At 40.8% G+C, this 26,398-nt stretch overlaps 1 protein-coding gene across 1 annotated transcript in view; it reads left to right on the forward strand.

Annotated features, from left to right (window-relative positions):
- FARSB (phenylalanyl-tRNA synthetase subunit beta) overlaps positions 1 to 25,976 on the forward strand; it is a 78,752-nt gene extending 52,776 nt beyond the window's left edge. The window contains exon 17 of the mRNA XM_040349038.1: positions 24,999 to 25,976. Coding sequence (XP_040204972.1) covers positions 24,999 to 25,150 — 152 coding nt within the window. The 3' untranslated portion in view covers positions 25,151 to 25,976. The remainder of the gene's footprint in view (positions 1 to 24,998) is intronic.
- The last annotated feature ends 422 nt before the right edge of the window (positions 25,977 to 26,398 follow it).

Raw genomic sequence — 26,398 nt, forward strand, 5'->3', positions numbered from 1 at the left:
CTTGTTCTATGAATTATGTGTTTCATACAGTTTAGCATCATTACAGCAACTCCTGGCTTCCTTAAAGTGGAACTTCATTCTCCCAATCAACATTGATTATTTTTAATCCTCATGCTGCTAGTACAGTGTATCCGGAAAGTATTCACAGCGCTTCACCTTTTCCAAATTTTATGTTACAGCCTTTTTCTAAAATGTATTAAATTCATTATTCTTCCTAAAATTCTACAAACAATACCCCATAATGACTACATGAATGAAGTTTGTTGGAACTCTTTGCATATTTATGAACAATAACCACATGTACATAAGTATTCACAGCCTTTGCTCAGTACTTTGTTGTAGCACTTTGGCACCAATTACAGCCTCAAGTCTTTTTGAGTATGATGCCACAAGCTTGGCACACCTACTTTTGGGCAGTTTCTCTCATTCTTCTTTGCAGAACCTCTAAAGCTCCATTAGGTTGAATAGGAGCGTCGGGGGCACAGCCATTTTCAGATCTCTCCAGAGATGTTCATTCGGGTTTTAAGTCTGTGTTCTGGCTAAGCCACTCAAGGACATTCAAAGTTGTCCTCTAGCCACTTTTTTGTTATCTTGGCTACCACCACGCTTCACTGTAGGGATGGTATTGGCCAGGTGATTAGTGGTGCCTGGTTTCCTCCAGACATGACACTTGCCATTCAGGCCAAAACAAATTAATCTTTGTTTCATCAGAACAAATAATTTGGTTTCTCGTGATATAAGAGTCCTTTAGGTGCCTTTTGGCAAACTCCAGGTGGGCTGTCATGTGCCTTTTACTGAGGAGTTGCTTTTGTCTGGTCACTCTACCATACAGGTCTGATTGGTGGAGTGCTGCAGAGACGAATGTTCTTCTGGAAGGTTCTCCTTTCTCCACAGAGAAATGCTGGAGCTCTGTCAGATTGACCCTTGAGTTCTTGGTCACCTCTCTGAAAAAGACCCTTCTCCCCCCCGATGACTCAGTTTGGCTGGAAGAATCCTGGTGGTTCCAAACTTCTTCCATTTACAGATGATGGAGGCCACTGTGCTCATTTGAACCTTCAATGCTGCAGACATTTTTCTGTACCCTTCCCCAGATCTGTGCCTTGAAACAACCCTGTCTCAGAGGCCTGCATACCATTCCTTGGACTTCATGGCTTGCTTTGTGCTCTGACATGCCTCGTAACTGTGGGATTTTTTTATAGACAGGTGTGTGCCTATCGAAATCATGTCCAATCAACTGGATTTACCCCAGGTGGACTCCAATCAAGTTGTAGAAACATCTCAAGGATGATCAGTAGAAACAGGATGCACCTGAGCTCAATTTGGAGTATCATGGCAAAAGCTGTGAATATTTACAGTATGTACAGTGGATATAAAAAGTCTACACACCCCTATTAAAATGTCAGGTTTCTGTAATTTAAATAAATAATTTCAGAACTTTTTCCACCTTTTAATTTTACCTATAAACTGTACAACTCAATTGAAAAACAAACTGAATTAATTTTGGGGGGGGGGGGGGAGTAAAAAATAAATAAAAATAATAATGTGTTTGCATAACTGGGAATGTAGCTGTGTTCAGAATTAAGCAATCACATTCAAACTCATAAATAGGAGTCAGTATACACCTGCCATCATTTAAAGTGCATCTGTTTTACCCCAAATAACGTTTCAGCTGTTCAAGTAGGTCTTTCCTGACATTTTCCTACAGCAAAGGCCATGGTTTGCAGAGAGCTTCCAAAGCATCTGAGGGATCTCATTGTTAAAAGGTATCAGTCTGGAGAAGGGTACAAAAGGATTTCCAAGGCATTTGATATACCATGGAACACAGTGAAGATAGTCATCTAGTGGAGAAAATATGGCACAAGAATGACATTACCAAGAACGGGATGTCCCTCCAAAATTGATGAAAAGACGAGAAGAAAACTGGTCAGGGAGGCTGCCAAGAGGCCTACAACATTAAAGGACTGGCTGTGTGGTACATGTGACAACAATCTCCCGTAGTCTTCTATGTCTGGACTATGGGGTAGAGTGGCAAAACGGAAGCCATTTCCTACGAAGAAAAACATCCAAAGCTAAATTCTGAAAAAACACATCTGAAGTCTCCCAAAAGCATGTGGTCTGATGATACCAAGGTTCAACATTTTTTGGCCCTAATTCCAAAATATATATTTGGCATAAAAACAACACTGCACATCGCCAAAAGAACATCATACCCACAGTGATGCATGGTGGTGGCAGAATCCTGCTTTGGGGCTGTTTTTCTTCAGCTGAAACAAGGGCATTAGTCAAGGTACATGGAATTATGAACAGTTCCAAATACCAGTCAATGTTGGCACAAACCCTTCAGACTTCTGCTAGAAAGCTGAACATGAAGAGGAACTTTATCTTTCAGCATGACAATGACCCAAAGTATACATCCAAATTAACAAAAGAAACGGCTTCACCAGAAGAAGATTTAGGTATTGGAATGGCCCATCCAGAGCCCAGACCTGAATCCCATTGAAAATCTGTGGGGTGATCTGAAGTGGGCTGTGCACAGAATATGCCCTCACAATCTGACAGATTTGGAGTATTTTTGCAAAGAAGAGTGGGCAAATATTGTCAAGTCAAGATGTGCCACGCTGATACCCAAACAGACTGAGTGCTGTAATAAAATCATAAGGTGCTTCAACAAAGTATTAGTGTAAGGGTGTGCACACTTACGCAACCAGATTATTTTTGTTTTTGATTTTTCCTTCCCTCCACCTAAAAGATTTCAGTTTGTTGTTCAATTGAGTTGTACAGTTTAAAGGTGGAAATGTTCTGAAATTATTTTTCTTTGTCTCATTTTTTACATCACAGAAACCTGACATTTTTTAACTGGGGTGTGTAGACTTTTTGTATCCACTGTACATGTGATTTTTTTTTTATCTTTTTATTTTAAATAAAATCGCAAATATTTTAAACAAACTTCACATTATCATGGGGTATTGTTTGTAGAATTTTGAGGAATATAATGAATTTAATCCATTTTGGAATAAGGCTGTAACATAAATTTGAAAAAGTAAAGCGCTGTGAATGCACTGCATATTATATTTACTTGTATTAAACCCTTTTCTCTAAATTTCTTCAGTTACTTCCTGGTTTCTTGCCTAGGCAAATTATATCATACATCCCAGGAGTCTTCAGTAGAGGAGGAGGCATTTTTTCAGCTAAGCAGACTCTCCTGCATGCATGCTTAAACTCAGTGCAGATGGATTTCAGGAAGTAAATGCTACATGAATCGTCTGCCCTTACTCAAGATGGCCACAGCCAGAAATGCCCGGCGGGTTGTTTTTTAACCACTTGCTTACTGGGCACATATACCCCCTTCCTGCCCAGGCGAAATTTCAGCTTCCCACATTGCGTCACTTTAACTGACAATTGCGCGGTCGTGCGACCTGGCTCCCAAACAAAATTGATGTCCTTTTTTCCCCACAATTAAAGCTTTCTTTTGGTGGTATTTGATTACCTCTGCGGCTTTTATTTTTTGCGCTATAAACAAAAAAGAGCAACAATTTTGAAAAAAAAACAAAATTTTTTACTTGTTGCTATAATAAATATCCCATTTAAAAAAAAAAAAAATTAGTTTCAGTTTAGGCCGATACGTATTCTTCTACATATTTTTGGTAAAAAAAAATCGCAATAAGCGTATATTGATTGGTTTGCGCAAGAGTTATAGCGCCTACAAAATAGGGGACAGAATTATGAATTTTGTTTTATTTATTTTTTACTAGTAATGGCGGCGATCTGCGATTTTTATTGTGACTGTGACATTATGTCGGACACTTTTGACACATTTTTGGGACCATTCACATTTATACAGCGATCAGTGCTATAAATATGTGCTATTAATGAATCTACATTCTTAAACTTGCTATAAATGTTTAGTAGTGTTTCTTTAACCTTTTGCCGACCGCCCACCGTAGTTTTACGGCGGCAGGTCGGTTCGGCTGTGCAAAACCACGTAATATAACGTGATTTTGCATTTCAGCCACTAGGGGCGCGTGCCGCCCAGTGGCCGGAGGAGCCGAGCACATCAATAGACGTTTTCCCGGCATTTGAGAGCCACCTTGTGGCCGTCTTTTGCCTATGGCCGGGCTCAAATTGGTTAAAGTGATTTCTCAACAAAATACAGAATGGAGACATGGATGGATGGGGGAGTTTGCTTTAAATATTTAAAAATTAAATATATAGTCTTTTTGGTTTGGGGTGCTTAGATCAGGTGAAGATCCGCTTTAATGGATCTACATTCTTAAACTTGCTATAAATGGTTAGTCGTGTTTCTTTAACCTCTTGCCGACCACCCACCGTAGTTTTACGGCGGCAAGTCGGCTCGACTGCGAAAAATCACGTAATATAAACACACAGCTCCCGATCCTTTCAGGGGGAGAAATGACTGATCGCATGTTCAGACAATGTATGAACAGCGATCTGTCATTTCCCCTAGCCAGTCCCACCTCCCCCCTTCAGTTAGAACACAATGAGAGAACATAATTTACTCCTTCCTCGCCCCCTAGTGTTAACCCCTTCCCTGCGAGTAACATTTTTACAATAATCAATGCATTTTTTAGCACTGATCGCTATAAAAATGCCAATGGTCCCAAAAAATCTAAAGTCTCCGAAGTGTCCGCCATAAGGTCGCAGTACCGATTAAAAATCGCAGATCGCCGCCATTACTAGTAAAAAAAAAATATTAATAAAAATGCCATAAATCTATCCCCTATTTTGTAGACGCTATAACTTTTGCGCAAACCAATCAATAAAAGCTTTTTGCAATTTCTTTTTATGAAAAATATGTAGAAGAATACGTATCGGCCTAAACTGAGGAATAAAATCGTTTTGTTAAATATTTTTGGGGGGATATTTTATTACAGCAAAAAGTTAAAAATATTCATTTTTTTAAAAAAAATTGTCGCTCTATTTTTGTTTATAGCGCAAAAAACAAAAACCACAGAGGTGATCAAATACCACCAAAAGAAAGCTCTATTTGTGGGGAAAAAAGGACGCCAATTTTGTTTGGGAGCCACGTCGCACGTCGCATTTGGCCTGGTCATTGACCAGCAAAATGGTCCGGGGCTGAAGTGGTTAATATGTTGACATGTAAAGACCAATGTCGACTCCAACAAAGCATGCCTTTTATTGCTGGAGGTACTGCTAGCCAAAACTTTCTCCATCATGACATAGTTCTGAAAAAGTTTATAAACGTATATGTATGATCCTGCCAGTAGGGTAGGAAGGTAATAAAGATAATCAGGGATTCTAACTGGTATAGAATGGCTGCTTTGTTTCAGCCTTTGACAAGAGTTTCCAAAATGAATACTGTCCACCAGTGTCAACCCAAAATTCAAATATAAATGAATGTTTTGTGGAGTTGTCTGTAATCTCATCATATCATGTTTGAGAACAACAATGGAAACATTTTGAAGCATAAACATAATTGTAGCGGTAAATAGATATATTTCTGGCCTCAGCCTGACCAAGCTCTGGACATTGTAACAGAAGGATGTGTGCTGGAATTGTCCACATTGCCCACTCTTAATGTCTTTGGTTGTGTTGCACTCTAGATTAGCCCCACTGATCCCCATATGTTTCCAGCTGCTGTATCTATAAGCATATGTATAATATTCAGATTTCCACGCACCTTCTGTCCCTTTCAAACACTCAGGGAGTGTACACCTGACCCAGGTCACAACCTCTGCTCCTCTCTATGGGCAGGAGCCGTGAAAAATTAGCACAGTGAAATTGTGATGTTTTGGCTTGGGATTTGCAGGAGCAATCACTGTAACCCAAGCTGTGTTTTAGCTGTTGTCTTATTCTTATAGGGAATTGGATTATTATCAGCACGGCTGAGATCTCCAGGAATTGCTTGTTAAGAATTACATTAGCTCTTCTGCCCTAAAGAGCCCCAGAAATCATTTGTGATAAACAGACATGGAAGCGAAGTGGATGTTAAACACTCTGATACTTCTACGATTCAAATTTTTATTTATTTTTTCAAATCAGTGTACATTGATAGAATGGGTCTCATGGCACATCAGTTTTTTTAAACAGAGTTTCATTACTACTAATTAGGGATTGTGACAGGCTAAATACAGCATTGTATCTGAAAATGTGTCTGTATTATTGCAGAAGCAAGTAGTAGAGCTTTGAGGAGGCCAAGCAAAAATAGGCAATTGTTTTTTTAAAGTTTACGTGTAACTCACTTTTTTTTTTTTGCTTTGGATAGAATGGGAAACGGTTAGGACCCCATCCGGCTTTCCCCTCACCTGGGAAACAACCTTTTTACCAGACAGGAAGTAAAAGAATCTCTCCAATGGAGTTCTAATCATTCCATGCTCTGTCTAAAACTAAAAATAACGTTTGGGCTACGGATACACTTCAAGGGCCAGATTCTCGTCCAGCGGCGTAATTTTGTGCGGGCATAACGTATACGCTTTACGCTAGGCCTCCGCAACTTAGACGGGCAAGTGCTGTATTCTCAAAGCACTTGCTCCGTAAGTTGCGGTGGCGTAGCGTAAATCGGCCGGCGTAAGCCCGCCTAATTCAAATTTTGATCAGGGGGGCGTGTTTTATCCGTCCGTGGAATTTCCCAGTGTGCATTGCTCCAAAGTACGCCGCAAGGAAGTCATTGTTTTCTACGTGAACGTAAATGACGTCCAGCCCCATTCACGGACGACTTACGCAAACGACGTAACTTTTTAAAATTTCGACGCGGGAACGACGGCCATACTTAACATTGGTACGCCGCAGTTATGCAGGGGCAATGCAGTTATGCAGGGGCAACATTACGCCATGAAAAGCCTAACGTAAACGGCGTATCTGCGTCGGCCGCGCGTACGTTCGGGAATTCGCGTATCTAGCTAATTTACATAATTCGATGCATAAATCAGCTTGCACGCCCCTAGCGGCCAGCGTAAAAATTCAGTTAGGCTCCGACGGCGTAAGACTTACGCCAGTCGGATGTAATAGAAATCTATGCGTAACTGATTCTAAGAATCGGGCGCATAGATACGACGGCTCGGATTCGAACTTACGACGGCGTACATGGCGCTACGCCGTCGTAAGTCCTCTGAGAAGCCGGGCCCAAGTTTTTTTTCACACACCGTGTGCAATGCGTGATAAGAGAGCTGCATTTGGTCCAGAATGATGCAAAAAGAAAAAGAAACCCGTAAGCCGGCCATAGATTGTAAGCTCTAATGAGCAGAGCTCCCCGATTCCTTGAATTGTATTGTAACTGTACTGTCAACCCTCATGTTGTAAAGCGCTGCACAGACTCTTGGCGATATATAAATCCTGTATAATAATAATAGACTGACTGAATTCCTGCTGAACCGGCCGAGATACAAAACATGTATGGGCAGGCTGAGTGTACCAAAGTTGATTGATCGTTCAACTTGGGTACATCCAGCCTGGCAGATTTTATATGCAATTTTCGCTAGCAGCTGTTATAGCCATTAGCAATAATCACTGTGTACACAATGGCTCATTGGGAGGAATTCGCCCATCAACACTGTCTGTGTGGTTGCAGGAAAGCAATTTGTTCAGTCTAAGGCCAGCCTTTTTAAAGCATGACCTGATTTGCTTTAAAAAACTTCTTATAGATTAAAAAAGGCATCAAAAGTCCAATTGTGTGAAAAATGGGGTTCAGAGACAAACATAATGACCCCCAAAGTTTAAAATGTATGTCCAGACAACCTTTTTATTCATTTTAGTTTTAGAGCGGGGGAGGATTTGTGTTCTTGACAGGTTTTACTGCTATCCAGGCCTCCATTAGAAGGATTTTCTTCCCTTTCTGTCCCAATGGCACCAGTTTCTCCAAACAGGAAGTGAAGGAAAAACCTCCAACACCAATATAGATAGAAACGTCTGGCGTTTTTACAGCTCTAAGGCTGGAGCTTCAGAACGCACTGGTCCTGTTTTTTTTTTTTTGCAGCTTAAAAACGGCTCAGCCATCTACAGCTCAAAAACGTCATGGTGGGCATGAGGCCATAGACTAACATGGAGAGCCGTTTTTAAGCTGCAAAAAAAGCTCAGAAAAGTGGCTGTAAAAACGTCCATGGAAATGAAGCCTTAGATTCATGTCACACTTGCGATCTTGCTCCAGTCGACTCACCAGTGACAGTATCCCTTTTTATGACGGCAAAGAAAGCCTCACCTGCTTCCTGGCCTAATGGCCAGATAAGCAAGACATTGATCAGTTGCTGGCAAATGACATCCTGCAGCAGAGGGAGCGACACAATGCAAGCAGAGGCAATCTATGCTATTGAGCGATCGTGCCACTTGTAAAATGTTGCCAGTGACAGATCGTAGGCGTGCCATTGGGCTTATTGTCTGATATTATTGATGTCTAAGCTCAGGTTCCTGGGTCTGCACACCTGTTGTGGCCATTATGTGGGTTTTCAGTCCCCCAGTTGGCCTTTTTATATATTTTTTTATGAAGAATGCGACGGAAGGGACTGACATTTTTTTTTGTAATTCAAGCTTTTATTATCAAACAAAATACAGTTGACAATCACCACATATAGCAGGTATACATTGCAAAGAACAAATCGCATGAATGCATATGGTCAAAAAAGGAAAATGACTACAGCAGAGAGAGAACAGCTGTAGATACACCGGCCTAGCACAGCGAGGAGGTAAGCGGTCAAGGGCTCAGGGCCTAGATAATGGCAAAGTGTACAGCTTTATAAGTATCTCAACCATAATACATATAACCGAGAGGACTGACATTTTTTAAGATAGGTAAGTACACCCAAAACGTACACGTGGACAGAAACCAATTTGAGAACCATGGCAGTTAAAGCCAGGGGCTGATGCAGCCTAATAGGCTCAACTTCTAGCCAAAATATCACTTTTGGATGGACTAATTATTGTTGACTGGCAGATGACTTTCTTTGAACCCTGAGCTCTATCATTCTAACATTTTTCCAAGCGACCTATTGAAACAATTGCAGAGGTGTATACAAGGTGTTTGCACCTGCTGACACGCATGTGTAGATAATTGTTTCAAGCCCTCCACCTTTACACGCTTTAATACGTGCTGTACTTTAGCAGGCAGGGTGGGACCCCCTGGTGCATTAAGCGTGTCACAATTTACTGGAGTCAGCAGTCATCCGAATGTTGACTACACCTGTAACTCCTACTTTTTCCTGGAAAATCCAAAGTCCACTAAGCGGGCATGAAATGCAGGGAGTGTTTTAATTTATAATTAAGAAAAGCTTGTAAAACTCAAAATAGGAGATTAATTGTTGTCTAAGGCATTCAAGTATGTCATCACAGCTGGAGATTTAGCCTGAGTTTGTTGGGTCATTATCAGCTCCCTGTGGGGGTCCCTTGTGTAACCAGTGCCTTTAATCTGCATTGTATATTGCATTACTAATAGTCTTATTCTTATACCACACCTATCTGTACCTGTTGTGTACAGAACATGCACTGCCCTTACCTGCATGACCATGCCTGGTCTGGGTATTGTTCAGTTTTTGAAGAGAAAGTCGCAGTTTAGCTTATCCAAGAATTTACGTATACACTCTTAAGTTATCATGTAAGTGCAGACTTTTCGATGAAAGTTTTATATTTATGTCTTTTTAACTTACCGTACTCTTGCCCCTGAGAAATATGATGGACACTTCATGGGTCAAGGGAACCAAATACATAGGCTTAAATTATTTCATAGAGTTAGTAAAAACAGTTTGTAGGTTGCACTCCTTTTTTTGCAATGAAAAACTGGTTGACATTGCGTTAAACTTTCCATGTGTGTGGCAACATTAGAGGTGAGCGGTCTCTTGGAATCTGATGGCGCTTCTTTGCAAGCTGCCTATCTGAAAATGCATTTTCTGAGTTTGCACAGTTAATGGAGCCCTTTAGTTAGGAAGAATGTAAACAATTAACCACAATGTCATGTGTTTAAAAGATAAATTCACCTATTAACAAAAAATAATGCACATTTTATTTTTTTATTTTTTACAGGCAAAAAAATGTGCATTTTACCATTTTTTGTTTTAGGAGCCTGGAACGCATTGCACCTGCGATCAGCCGATGGCTGATGCCATTCAGGTCTCCTGCAGACTGTCAGTGTAAGCTGTTTGCCTGTACATCGAACAGGCAGGCAGTTTTACACTGACAGGAAGAATCGGTGAACTACCACAGCGCTCAACAGCGATGTAGTAGTGCATTGAGAACTACAAGCAGACAGCCGCAAAGGCTGTAGGTACTTGTTGTTTTCCCATTCACAAGTCGCTGTGAATGGATGACACGGCCGGAGAAGATTCCCCACTTACTGCTGGATGGGGGGTGCGGGGGCCAGTACATTTGCCTGAATATGGGTGTAACGTTACAAAAGATTAACTTATGCTTGTAATGCTGTTATGGTTGCTGAGGAGCTGGAAGACCAGGTTTTTAATTTCATTAAACTTTGGCAAACAAAGCTGATTTTTATCTTCTCTACGCTGCTGTTATTTACCAATAAAAAGCATCCAGATCCTGTGACTCTCCACTTTTTTTAATTTCACTTTGGCTGAAACAGCAGCAACCACTCAATTTTTTTTTTTGCTGTTTCCCGTATAGATAGTGCTTTCATGTGTTTAAACATATTTTCTAACAATTCTTCCCACTCAAAGGGAGAGATATTTAGATCAGCTTCAATTTCCCATTTGACCATTGGTTTGGTTTGGTTTGGTTTTCTGAGCAATAAACGTTTTGTTTAGGTATTTATAGATACAGTGGGGCAAAAAAGTATTTACTTAAAAAGATGAGAGGCCTGTAATTGTCATCATAGGTATACCTCAACTATGAGAGCCAAAATGTGGAAACAAATCCAAACAATCACATTGTCTGATTTGGAAATAATGTATTTGCAAATTATGGTGGAAAATAAGTATTTGGTCACCTGCAAACAAGCAAGATTTCTGACTCTCACAGACCTGTATCTTCTTTAAGAGGCTCCTCTGTCCTCCACTCATTACCTGTATTAATGGCACCTGTTTAAACTTGTTATCAGTATAAAAGAGACCTGTCCACAACCTCAAACAGTCACCCTCCAAACTCCACTATGGTGAAGACCAAAGAGCTGTCGAAGGACACCAGAAACAAAATTGTAGACCTGCACCAGGCTGGGAAGACTGAATCTGCAATAGGCAAGCAGCTTGGTATAAAGAAATCAACTGTGGGAGCAATAATTAGAAAATGGAAGACATACAAGACCACTGATAATCTCCCTCGATCTAGGGCTCCACGCAAGATCTCACCCCGTGGGGTCAAAATGATCACAAGAACGGTGAGCAAAAATCCCAGAACCACACGGGGGGGACCTAGTGAATGACCTGCAGAGAGCTGGCACCAACGTAACAAAGGCTACCATCAGTAACACACTACGCCGCCAGGGACTCAGATAATGCAGTGCCAGACGTGTCCCCCTGCTTAAGCCAGTACATGTCCGGGCCCGTCTGAGGTTTGCTAGAGAGCATTTGGATGATCCAGAAGAGGATTAGGAGAATGCCATATGGTCAGATGAAACCAAAGAAGAACTGTTTTGTAGAAACACAACTCGTCGTGTTTGGAGGAGAGAGAATGTTGAGTTTTAACCAAAGAACACCATACCTACTGTGAAGCATGGAGGTGGCAACATCATGCTTTGGGGCTGTTTCTCTGCAAAGGGAACAGGACGACTGATCCGTGTACATGAAAGAATAAATGGGGCCATGTATCGTGAGATTTTGAGTGCAAACCTCCTCCCATCAGCAAGGGTATTGAAGATGAAACGTGGCTGAGCCTTTCAGCATGACAATGATCCCAAACACACTGCCCAGGCAATGAAGGAGTGGCTTCGTAAGAAGCATTTTAAGGTCCTGGAGTGGCCTAGCCAGTCTCCAGATCTCAACCCCATAGAAAACCATTGGAGGGAGTTGAAAGTCCGTGTTGCCCAGCGACAGCCCCAAAACATCACTGCTCTAGAGGAGATCTGCATGGAGGAATGGGCCAACATACCAGCAACAGTGTGTGACGACTTACAGAAAACGTTTGACCTCTGTCATTGCCAACAAAGGATATATAACAAAGTATTGAGATGAACTTTTGGTATTGACCAAATACTTATTTTCCACCATAATTTACAAATAAATTCTTTCCAAATCAGACAATATGATTGTCTGGATTTGTTTCCACATTTTGTGTCTCATAGTTGAGGTATACCTATGATGACAATTACAGGCGCCTCTCATCTTTTTAAGTGGGAGAACTTGCACAATTGGTGGCTGACTAAATACTTTTTTCCCCCACTGTATAGGAGTTGACACCTTTATCCCCGGTCATGCTCTTGCATATATGTTCAAATTGGGTGTAGTGTAAACGGGACATTAGTGTGCCTCTACTATAAGTGTCAGATCTGAAGGTATCTAAAATGTTTTGAGGAGGGTAGATTGTTTTCTTCTTGAATTTGGAATAAAAGGTCTTAAAATGTGGGCCAGATAAAGGATGTAAATATAGGCCACATGAGCTTCAAATGTGGACATCTTCTCTCCTCTGGAAGACTGGTGGGAAGTCAGGGTCACACATAAAGGAGTATAGGGCTGCAAGCAGAGATTCTAATTGAAATGTTGATGTTATACAAAGACCAGAGATAGAGGGCCTGGCAGACTATGCTATTAAGAGGAGCTAAATGACTGGGTCTAATGGATCTAGACCTTAGTAAGCCTGGGAGGTAGTACAGAAACACTGAGTGTGATTCAAACGCTAGCCAAGCAATATCTGACCCCAGGATATGCCATTGGGTGGTCTGGGTAAATCTGGCTGCTAAGTAATAACCCCATACATCAGGTAGGCCTAGTCTTCCCAGTGGTTGCGGTCTATAAAACATGGACTTGTGGAATCTTGTTGTTGTGTTTTTTTTTTTTTTAGAATGCCAGATAAATTTGTGGCGATCTCGCACAAAATAATTTACTTTTTTTTAGAGCTCTACCCTTTTATGTTTCCAAATCCTATTTAAAGGCCATTCAGAGGGGCATCGCACAAGATTTTAAGCACTCACGTTTGTGTGATTAGTTTACACCACTCTTAAACAAGTGCATTCAGACACGAAGCCCCAACCTGGCCCCGCCCAGCCCCCTCTCTCCCCTGATTGGCTAACTGACTTTGATAGCCGCGGGAGCCAATGGCGCCGCTGCTTTGTTTCAGCCAATCAAGAGGAATGTCCTGGATGGCTAAGACACTCGTGGACATCGCTGGAGTAAGATTGGGCTTGGTTAAGTAATTTGGTGGTTCCGGGGAGGCTGCTACGTACAGAAGTTTTTTTTATCTTGATGCATTAAGCTAAAAAAAAACTTCTGCCTTTACAACTCCTTTAATGCTGCTATTGGAGACTAAAACACTAACAACGGACAGTAAGACATTTAGCAATGTATGGTTTACTACATCCTTCAGTCTGACTTTGGAAGCATCAAAGACATATACAGTAACATTTTAAATCATTTTTGGTATAGATGCAGTGGTAAACTTCTTTCTACAGAAGTCATAAAAGGCTTACTTTGATAACTTTGAGTTGGGTCTTTTAATTTACTTTTGGTAAAGATGCAGTATAAGTAGTCTTTCTACAGAAGATATAAAAGGTCTACTTTTAACCTCTTGACCACCGCCCCATGTCAAAAAGACGTCCTCCTTTTTAAAGTTGAATATCTCGATAACGGCAGCAGCTGCTGCCACAACCGAGATATTCATCTTTGCAGGGGGCGGTGGTGTACACGATAACAGCGGTCTCCGCGGCGGATTCGCCGCGAGATCGCCGTTATCGGTGGCGGGAGAGGGGCCCCCCCCCTCCCGCCGCTCTCCCGCGCTCTCCGCCGCTTACCGGAGCCGTCGGTAGCGGCGGAGGGGATCCGATGTGTCCGGCAGCTGAGCGGGGACGGGACTGAAGGAGAAATCTCCTTCACCCGTCCTCATAGCTCTGCTGGGCGGAAGTGACGTCAAAACGTCAGTCCCGCCCAGCCTCTTAAAGAAACATTTTTTTTTTTTGTCATTTGAAAAAATGACTTTTTTATTTTTTATTTTTTTTTTTGCATTTAAGTCTAATTATGAGATCTGAGGTCTTTTTGACCCCAGATCTCATATTTAAGAGGACCTGTCATGCTTTTTTCTATTACAAGGGATGTTTACATTCCTTGTAATAGGAATAAAAGTGATCAATTTTTTTTATTTTATTTTTTTCAGTGTAAAAAATTATAAAACTAAATAAAAATAAATAAGAAAACCAAAAAAAAATTTTTTAAAGCGCCCCGTCCCGACGAGCTCGCGCGCAGAAGTAAACGCATACGCGAGTAGCGCCCGCATATGAAAACGGTATTCAAACCACACAAGTGAGGTATCGCCGCGATCGTTAGAGCGAGAGCAATAATTCTAGCCCTAGACCTACTCTGCAACTCAAAAAATGCAACCTGTAGAATTTTTTAAACGTCGCCTATCGAGATTTTTAAGGGTAAAAGTTTGACGCCATGCCACGAGCGGGCGCAATTTTTAAGCGTGACATGTTGGGTATCATTTTACTCGGCGTAACATTATCTTTCACAATATATAAAAAAATTGGGCAAAATGTATTGTTGTCTTATTTTTTAATTCAAAAAAGTGATTTTTATCCAAAAAAAGTGCGCTTGTAAGACCGCTGCGCAAATACGGTGTGACAAAAAGTATTGCAATGACTGCCATTTTATTCCCTAGGATGTCTGCTAAAAAAAAATATATAATGTTTGGGGGTTCTGATAAATTTTCTAGCAAAAAAATTGTGATTTTCACATGAAGGAGAGAAGTGCCAGAATTTACCTGGTGGGCAAGTGGTTAATAACTTTTGAGTTCCTTAATTTTGGTGCAGGTGCAGTGGTAGACATTTTTTCTAAAGACGATATGAAAGGTCTACATTAATAACTTTGAGTTGTTTATTTTAACCACATTTCTACCACTTTGTAAGGTGTTAATTGTGTACCCTCCAAATCGAAAGATGAGAAAGTATCTAGCACAATGGTTCTTACTGGCTGAAGCTCCTTATGTTCAGGTCTGTTGGGTGAACGTGCATCAAACATCAACTGGAGCTTACAAATGTTACCAGCAGAGCTCAGCTGTAGATGAAAGAAACATTTAAGTGTTTCTCAGATTCTAGCCTTTAAAGCTGCTTCTCAATTGCTGCCTGTAAGCCTTAGTTTCCGCACATCCTATCAAATTATAGGCCTGGGCAGGTATGTTTAAGCCTATAATATTACCCTAAAGATTTTTTTTATTCCCAGTTTTCATTTTGAAGCACACACAAGAAAGAAGCTGAAATGCATTATTCTAGTGGATAAGAAGAACCCTCTCTTTGATATTTAATTGTCCATAAAATGTGATAAAGATTAGTCGATACAAATGACACTTGGGCCCTAAGCTCTTAACCCTTTCTGTGGTTCATGACATGGCGGTAAAGGCTGCAGAATGTTCCAGGAAGAATTGCATGTATAGATGGGCCTGTCTATCCAAGTACAGAAGTCATAGGCCCGTCTGTAGAAGCTGTAATTATGTGATTATTCACAAGCCAGTGGACTCTAGAAAATAAAGTGACATCTATGGCTTTAGGGGAATGAGCATCTATCCTCCTGTAGTGTCATGGTGGCTGAAGTTCACATCTGTTCATGCTCAGTTCACAGGCACATCTGTCAGCTGTTGTGAGGTATTAATTATACAGGGGAGTGGATATCAAAGCTCTGAGGTTCAGGTTCTCTAAACATATATTAATGACCAATATGTTAATTTTGGAAGTTGCTGTCCAAAGCTGAATCCATAAGATTAAGGACAAGTTTAGCCTTCATATTTTTGTACATATATCTGTCTAATACAGTGGGAGAAATAATTATCTGATCCCTTGCAGATTTTGTAAGTTTGCCCACTTACAAAGAAATTAAGGGTCTATCATTTTTTATCAGGTGTATTTTAAATGGTAGAGACAGAATGTCAACCAAAAATCCAGAAACACGTGATACAAATATTTTAAATTGAGTTGCAGTTCAGTGAGTAAAATAAGTATTTGATCCCCAAGCAAAACATGAATTAGTACTTGCTAGAGAAACCCATGTTGGTAAGCACAGAGGCAAGACGTTTCTTGTAGTTAAAAGGTTTGCACACATCTCAGGAGGAATTTTGGTCCATTCTTCGTTACAGCTCTTCGCTACGTCCTGGTTTCTTGGCCGTTGCTTGTCAACTCGAAGTTTCAGCTCCCTCCATACATTTTCTATAGCATTAAGATCTGGAGACTGGCTAGGCCACTCCACCTGTGCTTTTCCTTGAGGCACTCATTTGTTGCTTTGGCGGTATGTTTTGGGTCATTGTCATGCTAGAAGACCCATCCACGACCCATCTTCAGTGTTCTGGCTGAGGGAAGAAGGTTCTCATCCAAGATTTTACAATACATGGCCTTGTTCATTGGCCCCTCAATGCAGCAAAGTCGGTCTGTATGTTTAGCAGAAAAACTGCCCTAAAGCAAAATGTTTCCACCTCCCTGCTTGACTGTAGGGATTGTGTTCTTAGGGTTATCCTCAGCATTTTTCTTCCTCCAAACACGGCAAGTTGAGTTAATGCCAAAAAGCTCAATTGTGGTCTCATCTGACCAAAGCACTTTCTCCCAATCCTTATTTGAATCATTTAGATGTTCAATAGCAATATTCAGATGGGCCTGTACATGTGTGTACTTGAGGAGGAGGACCTTGCGGGCACTGCAGGATTTCAATCCATGGCGGCTTATTGTGTTACCAATGGTTTGTTTGGTGATTGTGGTCCCTACTGCCTTGAGACCATTCCCAAGCTTCTTCTGTGTAGTTCTGGGCTGACCCCTCACTGTTCTCATGATCGTTCTTGCCCTATGAGGCGAAATCTTGCATTGAGCTCCATGATGGTTATTTTGTTTCTCTATTTGCGAATAATCGCTCCCACAGTTGTCTCCTTCTCACCAAGCTTCTTGCTGATGGTCTTGTAGCCTATTGCAGCCTTGTGCAGGTCTACAATTTTGTCCTTGACGTCCTTTGACAGCCCTTTGGTCTTGCCCATGATGGTGAGGTTTTAATGGAAGAAAGATTCTGTGGACAGATGTCTTTTATACACATAACGAGTTGTCGTTAGAAGCACCTTCTTAAGTTGACAAGACTAATATGTGTACCACATGAGCACATACTGTAGCCAGTCTGTGGGAGCCAGAATTATTGTTGGTAGGTAGGGGATCAAATACTTATTTTACTCACTGAACTGCAACTCCTCAATTTATAACATTTTTATCCTGTGTTTTTTCTGGGTTTTGGTTGATATTCTGTTTCTATCATTTAAAATATACCTATAATAAAAATTATAGACTCTTCATTTCCTAAGTGGGCAAACCTACAAAATCTACAGGGGATCAAATAATAATTTTCCCCACTGTACGTATGTTATATAATATTTATTGTATACCCAGGAGAGAATGATGAAGTAGCAGTTAGCACTGATAATCTGCATTATTGATGTCTTGAGGTAACTTTATGGGAATAGTGAAAGGCTTCTGAGCTCAACAAGAACAATCCCTCATATTCAAGACCACCTACTACCTGGAATTAATTAAAACACAACAGCAATGAACAAACAAGTAATAATAAACCAAGCAATGGTATTGAACAAGCACTGTCCATTATAAAAACTGTAAAGTGGTTTATTATAGTTGGCCTACTATATACAGTTCTAATCTCGGCCAGGTTCTTCTGAACCATGTATGGGAAGGCTAAATGTACCAAGTTGATGATCAATCAACTTGGGTACAACCAGCACGCCGGATTTTACATGTGATTATCACTAGCGGATGGCATAGCCGTTAGCAGTAATCACTGACTTTCCACCGCTGTCTGTGTTGGCAGAGGAAATCGGGTTGCAGGAAAGACATTTGCTCTGTTTATCGCCTGCCTTGTTTTGTGTGACTGATTCCAGTTAGTTGGAGTCCTTTGTGACCCATTACTTTTCTTCTTTTTAGTAATATCTATTCTTTTTAGAAAAACCTAGATAGCAGCTGTAAAACTATATACAAAAATAGTTTCCATTTAAATCTCAGGGACACCCATAATAAGAGCTTAAGTTTGTACCCACCTATTCCTATCTACTTTGTATTTATCATGAAACAAAGGTCTGGTGCAGTCTGTGCCATTTTCTCCTTCATTTAAGAAACCTGTACTGAGAGAAATAAGGAGCGTCTTTGATAACTGCCTAAAGCCCCTATCACACTGGGGCGGTTTGCAGGCGCCATTGCGGTAAAAATAGCACCTGCAAAACCGACCCTAAGCATCGGCTGCTGTTTCCCCAGTGTGCGCTGGCAGGACCGCTCCAAAAGTCCTGCTAGCAGCATCTTTGGAGCGGTGAGGGGAGCGGTGTGTTTACCGCTCCTTCCCATTGAAAGCAATGGGAAACCGCGGCTATACCTCCGGCAATGTGCCTCTGCAGAGGTGCATTGCGGGCGGTATAAGCCCTTTTTCCGCTGCAATTCCGACGGTATAGTGACGCTAAAAATAACAGCGCTATACCGCAACCGCACCTCCCGCCCTAGTGTAAAAGGGGCCTAAGTATGATAGTTCTCTGGTGCCAGTGCTCTCTGAATCAATGACCAGGAACAGGCATGCACACTAAAAGGGATCTGTATGTTTGATCCAGGTCAATGCCACAGAAAGTTCTGAAGCTACTGGATCAACATGACCACGAGACAGCTAGCATTCTCTGAAGTAGAGGTCAGCAAAGACAGCCTCCATATTATTCTCAGTATAGGTTTCTTTTAATCGTATCTAAACGGAGAACCCAATAGCAAGGGTAATATCCTTTATGGTAGTTGTAGCAGACTTCAGGGGGAAGTAGTTGAGTTTCATACAGTCAACCTGCATTCATGCAAAATCGAAGTGTCACTTTAACCACTTAAGACCCGGAGCAAAAAGCAGCTAAAGGACCCTGCCAGGTTTTGCGATTCGGCACTGCGTCGCTTTAAAAGACAATTGCGCGGTCCTGCGACGTGGCTCCCAAACAAAATTGGCGTCCTTTTTTCCCCACAAATAGAGCTTTCTTTTGGTGGTATTTGATCACCTCTGTGGTTTTTTTGGTTTTTTTTGCGCTATAAACGAAAATAGAGCGACAATTTTGAAAAGAAAATCAATATTTTTTACCTTTTGCCATTTTTTCCCCTCAGTTTAGGCCGATACGTATTCTTCTACCTATGTTTGGTAAAAAAAATTGCATGAAGCATTTATCGGTTGGTTTGCGCAAAATTTATAGCGTTTACAAAATAGGGGATGGTTTTATTGCATTTCTATTAATTTTTTTTTTATTTACTACTAATGGCGGCGATCAGCGTTTTTTTTTTCGTGACTGCGACATTATGGCGGAATCTTCGGACAATTTTGACACATTTTTGGGACCATTGTTATTTTCACAGCAAAAAATGCATTTAAAATGCATTGATTTCTGTGAAAATGACAATTGCAGTTTGGGAGTTAACCACAGGGGGCGCTGATGGGGTTATGTGTTCCCTGAAGTGTGTTTACAACTGTAGGTGGGTGTGGCTGTAGGTGTGACGTCAACGATTGTGTCCCCCTTAAAAGGGATCACACGATCGATGACGCCGCCACAGTGAAGAACGGGGAAGCTGTGTTTACACACAGCTCTCCCCGTTCTTCAGCTGCGGGGACCGATCCCGGGAACCCAGCGGCGATCGGGTCCGCGAGTCCCGGAGCTTCGGACCGGGTCGCGCGCCCGCGCCCCACGGCTGGATACTAGCACAGGACGTACCTGTACGTGCATGTGCCCAGCCGTGCCATTCTGCCAACGTATATGTGCAGGAGGCGGTCCTTAAGTGGTTAAGGTTTGATTAGGTTTTTTTTTTGTTACGATTAATATTTCCTAAGATGCTTTTTACTACATGGATTGATTGTTTTAAAAGATTTCTTTTGTTTTTATATTCATTAGACATGTATCCCAAAAAAAGGTGTAATGCAGAAAGTGAGCAGCCCCAAGTTGGACTCTGTATCACTTCTGGAGTAATTATCATAATGACTTAATTATCAGTATGGATTCTTAAGGCAAGGGTGCCACGGGCTGAATGAGTGTTATCCTAAACCTTTTATTGCAGAAGGGTCCTAAGCCCATTTCACAGCTATTGGCGGCTGTATGCTCCAGTCTCTGATTTCACACCTCTTTCTAAATGCAGTAGAAAAACTTTGAAAGCATTTCATGGATCCAGTGTCTTCCATGTATTGTTCTGCATGCTACTGTTATGCCATGTCTCCGCTTTATTCTTCCAATTATTTTTTCTTGTTCCCTAATGAGCGAACCTTGTAGATGTAGGAACATTTCGGGGCTTCATACTGGGCAGTTTAGTACCATGAGAATCAAACAAATTGCTGCTTGGAAAGCATCTACCCCAGTCTAGTCCTCCTTATGGTGAAGTCAGCCAAATAGCTGCTTATTGAATAAGCCTGACTGTATGATATTGACTTTGGTAAAATAATCAGTAATTTTGTTTCCATAAAGAAATGCAGACAAACTTGTTGGTACTTTTACAAGTTCATTGAAACAATGCTGCATTAAAAGCAATTGTCTCATATACTGTATAGTGACAAATGTAAAAATCAGGAAACAACTGCGCTATGCTGGTTAGATGAAATACATTAAATTGTGGCCTGAAGCTATAATAAGCTGCAACTAATCTGTGAACTAACAGTGTGAAAAATATAAAACATTTATAGTTGCGCTAAATCAAATACCACATGTGACAAAACCATTGAAAAAGTATATCATGTGCATATGCTATAAACAAGTTTAAGAGCTATGAAGCAATTTAGGCAAATATGTCCAATAATGAATGGACTAATTAAACCATAAAAACATGTGAATCAAAAAATAAAAATCAGTGACGCAGTGACCATTAATGATCAAGTCCAAGGAGTAATTGAAAGAGTCCATAGAAGTAGTGTAATATAAGTAACACCCGTGCACGATCCAAATGAATACACTATCGTGATGCCGTATACAGCCCAATGTGAATCCACCACCAATTGTCAAGTAGTCTGCTTACCAGATGGACCAATGGACCAAATCCAGCATATAATGGAACCCAGCAGGTCATTAGTATCAGCTGTATCCGTGGTATGGTGTAACATCAGATGGGCCTCCAAACAAGTCTCACATTGGCAATTCAATCATGCAAGGAAGAAAATGCCTCATATAGCGTAAAACCAAAGGTGATTTATTGTAACAATTAAAAACAGTAAAAAACTCACATTTGAGCAATCAAAGACCAGCCGCAAACAGGCAAACCTGTCCAGGTGGAGATCGAGCAGATGAGGGTGATGACGTCAGCACGCCACTCGTTCCTTATAGTGACAAGCCTTTGGTGTGTAATACAGTAAAGCAAAGAGTGTGAAAAGAGTAAAACATTATTTTTGAGAAAAATATTCTACAAAGATATTCTAAAATAACCTGGACAGATTTATTGTTGGCCCTGGAAAAAGAGTATAAATTATTTGATCATAATCATACTTCAAACTGACTGTTTTCTGTAATGGTGAAAAGTAATCAACCTCTCTGGATGTGGCTGCAAAAGGAAAATCGGCACATAAGTATAGTGTGAATGCTAGACAAAGAGCCAATGAAAACTTCCAAAGAGATGCAAGCTGAACCCCAAGGTTAAGTTAAATCAATGCATCATGTGTCGCTATTTGAGTGAAATTAAGCTCAAAGGAACAAGACCCAGGAGGGCTCTACCACTAAGGGAAAAGCACTAGACTGGAACGTCTAAAATGCATATTGACAAGCCACAGTGTTTCTGAGAGGATGCCCTTTGGACAGATGAGATGGAATTGGAGCTTTATGGCAGGTCAAATCAACTGTGTGCACAGATGAAAAGAAATGGTGCTTTCAATGAAAAGAACATCGTACCCACTGTAAAACATAGAAGAGGCTTGTTTATGTTTTGACTGCTTTGCTGCATCTGGTACTTGGTTGCCTTGAATCTGTGTCAAGATTATCAAGGGATTCTGTGGAAAAATGCACTGCTCTGTGTCAGAAAGCTCCTCAGTAAAAATGTCATTGGCTTTCCAACAGGATAATGACCCTAAGAGCACCCAAAAATTACTAGAAACAAAACATTGGACTATTCTTAAGTGGCCCTCTATAGGCCCTGATCTGAGTTCTACCAAGCATATGTGGGGAGAGCTAAATTGTGCAGTCTAAAGATGGCACCCTTTTAAATCTGAGAAATCTATAGCAGTTTGCTCAAGAAGTATGGGCCAAACTACCTCACTGAGAGCGACATAAGTTGGTTGTTTGCTGTGCTTACTGGTTGTGCAACATAATTTAGGGTTAAGGGTCTTATCAGTTTTTTGTACATGCTTTTTTAATTTGATTTAATTTTTTTTAAGTGATATTAAAGTCCAATAACAAAAAAAAAAAAACATGTTGTACTTACCTGCTCTGTGCAGTGGTTTTGCACAGAGCAGCGCCTATCCTCCTTCTCAGGTCCCCCATCAGCCCTTTTTGCAATGGGAACACCCAAGTAGGCTTGCTCCAGAGCCGTGGGTCCATTCACACCCAAAGCTGAAACTCTGCCCTACCCCCTCTCTTTCACTCCTTACTGGCTGTGTTTGACAGCAGCGGAAGCTGATGGCTCCCACTGTTGTCTCAGACAATGGGGAGAGAGAGCCGAGGCTCTCTCTTGCACATTGCTGGATCGCGATGGGGCTCAGGTAAGTATTTGGGGGGGGGGCTGCTGCTGCGCATAGGTTTTTGTTTTACCTTCATGCATAGAATGCATGAGAATAAAAAACCTTTAGCATTTACAGACATTTTTAGTATTTGAAATCAAAAGCAAAGTCTGATTTTTAATAAAGTGATAGCAAACTCATTACCTTATGCAAAGCGCTGCGTAAACTGTTGGCGCTATATAAATCCTGTATAATAATAATAATAATAATAATAATACATACAGATAAGCTCATAAAAAGGCTTACTGATTAGTAAATATCTTCAAAACGTGTGCTGTTTAGAGGATATTCACTGCGGCTGCAGCCGGTGGCATCACCGACGTGGGAGTGACTACGTCATAGCCCAGGTGTGCAAGCCCAGGAAGGAGACGCTGCTGAAGTATTTGAAAGGCAAGTCTGTCATAATGTGCTAGTATGTAGTGCATGCTAGCACAATATGGCATTAACCCACAGGGGGCTTGGCTATTTTTATTTTAGCTACAGGTTTACTACTGTTTTAAGTATGGAATGAACACTGGATGACAACAGCTGGATGACAATTACGTTTGTTAGAAGCAAAATATAAGCGTGCAATCCAATAAGGTACAAATATTGTGAATCCAAAGGATTCAAAAACAGTGAGTGTCCATATAAAAACTAAAAATAACCATTAAAGTCCCACATATGCTCCAAAGGATGTAAAATGGTGAAAAAGGTGTATAGCGTTTAAATGGGCTTGTTCAAATGTCAGCCAACAGGGATAAACCTCTCCCCAGACTCCTCTCCAATGGGACCGGGCTGTTAGCTGAAGGATCTCTCGTAGGAGTGGATCATCTGTCTGCGGGTTGTCTCAGATACATAGGATAATAGAAGGAAGAGGCCTTGTGGTGTAGTACTTCAACGTATGTTTATTATAAAATTTGTAGCACCTACATTCAAGAAAACTGAGAAAATCACAGTAACACAGCCGTGTAAGAGGCTGATATGTAGTGACATCAAGGAATACTGCTCCACCTGACGTGTTTTTCCATAAAAGGCCTCAGCCGGTCCCAGCTGATGCCTCCTTAGCCCCCATTCACACCTGAGCATAGCGTTTTCAGGCAGAAAGTCGTGCAATTTTACAGCGATGTTTGCAGCGTTTTTTTTTTTTGCCACGTTTTGGACATGTCAAAAGGTCACCAATGTAAAAAGCAGAAAAACGTTTTGGTGCTTCTGGCTTCAGGCGTTTTGGAGTGGAGATGTGAACCATCTCCATAGAGAATAATAGATTTTTTTCCCCTCCAGCATTTTGTAGCTTCAGGCTTCAAGCTACAAAACGCTCAGGTGTGAATGGGGTCTTATGGGGAAACGCACTGATTTTCATTGTTTTCTTAAAAGTGCTACACATTTTATAATAAATATACGTTGAAGTACTACACCATGAAATCTCTTTCTTTCATTATCCTATGTATCTGAGACACAGCAACAGGCAATGAGAACAGAGAGGGGGCGGGGTTGAACAGCAGCTCCGTGTTTGAGTGGACATACAGAGCAACGGCTCAGGTCAGGTGCCCCCATAGCAATCTGTTTGCTTTGGGGGCAGGAGGGAGGGGCCAGAAACACTGGTGAGGGACCCAAGAAGAGTAGAACCTGAACTGCTCTTTGCAAAACCATTACACAGAGCAGGTAAGTATATCGTGTGAAAAAAACAACTTTAATATCGTAATAATATAAGTAAATATGTGCATAAGGATTAGTGACATTCTGTCTCTGAGATGTAAGAGTGTTTCCCCTCATGACCAGTCACAGTATCTGTCTTTTTATTCTTGTCTATGGCAGATGGATGCTTCATAGAAAGCAGGTATCCAGCTCTGACAGCTTGAAATGCTACTCAACTTTTGGTAGCCTACAACAGCCCAAGAAGCAATATGTGTGCATTTATAAATTGTATTTGAGCAAGGAGGCAGGTCATATGAGAGAGGGTTTTGGAAACTACAGTTATCCCTTAACGTTATTAAATAACAAGTGCCTTTGTGCAAAGGTATTCAAAATATTGTGCTTTTGAACATGTCAATGTTGTTTTGAATGCATTTTTATATTATAATATAAAACATACAGTATATTATGTTTTAAAATAATATTTTATTAAGTTCAAATGGTTTAGTTAGGGAATCAATTGTACTGGTGTTCTCTTAATGTAGTAGCCCGATTTGCCTTTATAGCTCCTGTTGTATCATTATGGTGTTTTTATGTATTTTACAGATCCAGCTTTTTTTCCTGGACGCTGTGCAGAAATAGTGGCTGATGGCAAGAGCATTGGAAAACTGGGCGTCTTACACCCTGATGTCATCACGAAGTTCGATCTAACGCTACCCTGCTCGGCTCTAGAAATAAATGTGGAGCCTTTCCTGTGATCTCATTTCAACAGCAGAAGGTCCTTTATTTAGAGACTCATCCCCAGTCCTCTATAGTGTATCTATTGGCATTCAGCAGTGGCTTTGGAAGGGCCCAGTCCATCACACTACCAAATATTGACTATCTCACACTATAGAAATTATTTTATTTAACTCATTCATTCAGCTGAATAAAATGATTTGCTACTGTGGTTGAGTTATGGTGTGCATTAGTAACTATTTGGAAAAGAGAAAAAGCCTACATAATACTAGACATGGCATTAAATGTTGTCGTCATGCACTGTAGACTGAGGAGATTACTTTGGGCTGATTGTATAATGTTTCCATATGCAGATATATCACTAAATACAAGTGAAGGAGGGAGATCACCATACACAACTGTACTTTTAGGATTTCAGTGACACAAGCAGGTGAGGGTCTTGTCCCCTTTTCTATGGCAAAAATATGCTACTAGTTACAGTCAACAACATCTGTGTGTAAGAACTAGAAGTGCCTGTGACCCATATGGCCCAATGGTCACAAGCTGGAATGTGTTACAACTTTTGTACTGTATGTATGTGGCCACTCTGGCATCCAACCTTGCAGATTATTCTAGCCGTACTAATACTTTTTTGAGACTTTGAAGTATTTGAAATCTGCCTATTCTCTAAATTGTTACCAGGTTCTTTTTTTATCAGCTATAGATAATACAATCTTTTGTTATGAAGTTTTTTGGGCAGTTGTGCAGAAAAATTGTGAATTTTCTCTCAAGGCCAATTGCTACTTGTAAAAACAATTCTGTGCTTGAATAAAGAAGACTTTCTATCATGCTGGAAGATTTCTAACACCAGTGTTTGAAGATTTGCTTATTGCTCTAAAAGTTTGTTACATTCTACTTTACTGTAAATGACTTTCAGGTTTGTGGTCTACAGAATATATACAGTTATGGTATATGGCCAGCATGACCCAAAACTACGACTAATGATAAATAATAAACCAGTTAGGTTTAGAAAGTTTTTTTTTTTCACCCCACCCCACTTTTTTTTTTTTTTATAACCTGAGTGGCTTTTTGACTCTATTTCTAATCTGCAACTACCATGCTATTATCCATTCTATTTGGGTTTCTGTTCAAAGCCATCAGCATGAAAGCCTTCGTACTGTATGCTGCAGTGTTATCCATGAAGCATATCCTTTTGACTTGAATATTGTTATTCTGGAATTAACTCTGGCTACAATATCATTATTGGCCTCCCATTTGAAGATCATCAC

Source organism: Rana temporaria, chromosome 4, assembly GCF_905171775.1.
Source record: "Rana temporaria chromosome 4, aRanTem1.1, whole genome shotgun sequence".
NCBI lineage: Eukaryota > Metazoa > Chordata > Amphibia > Anura > Ranidae > Rana > Rana temporaria.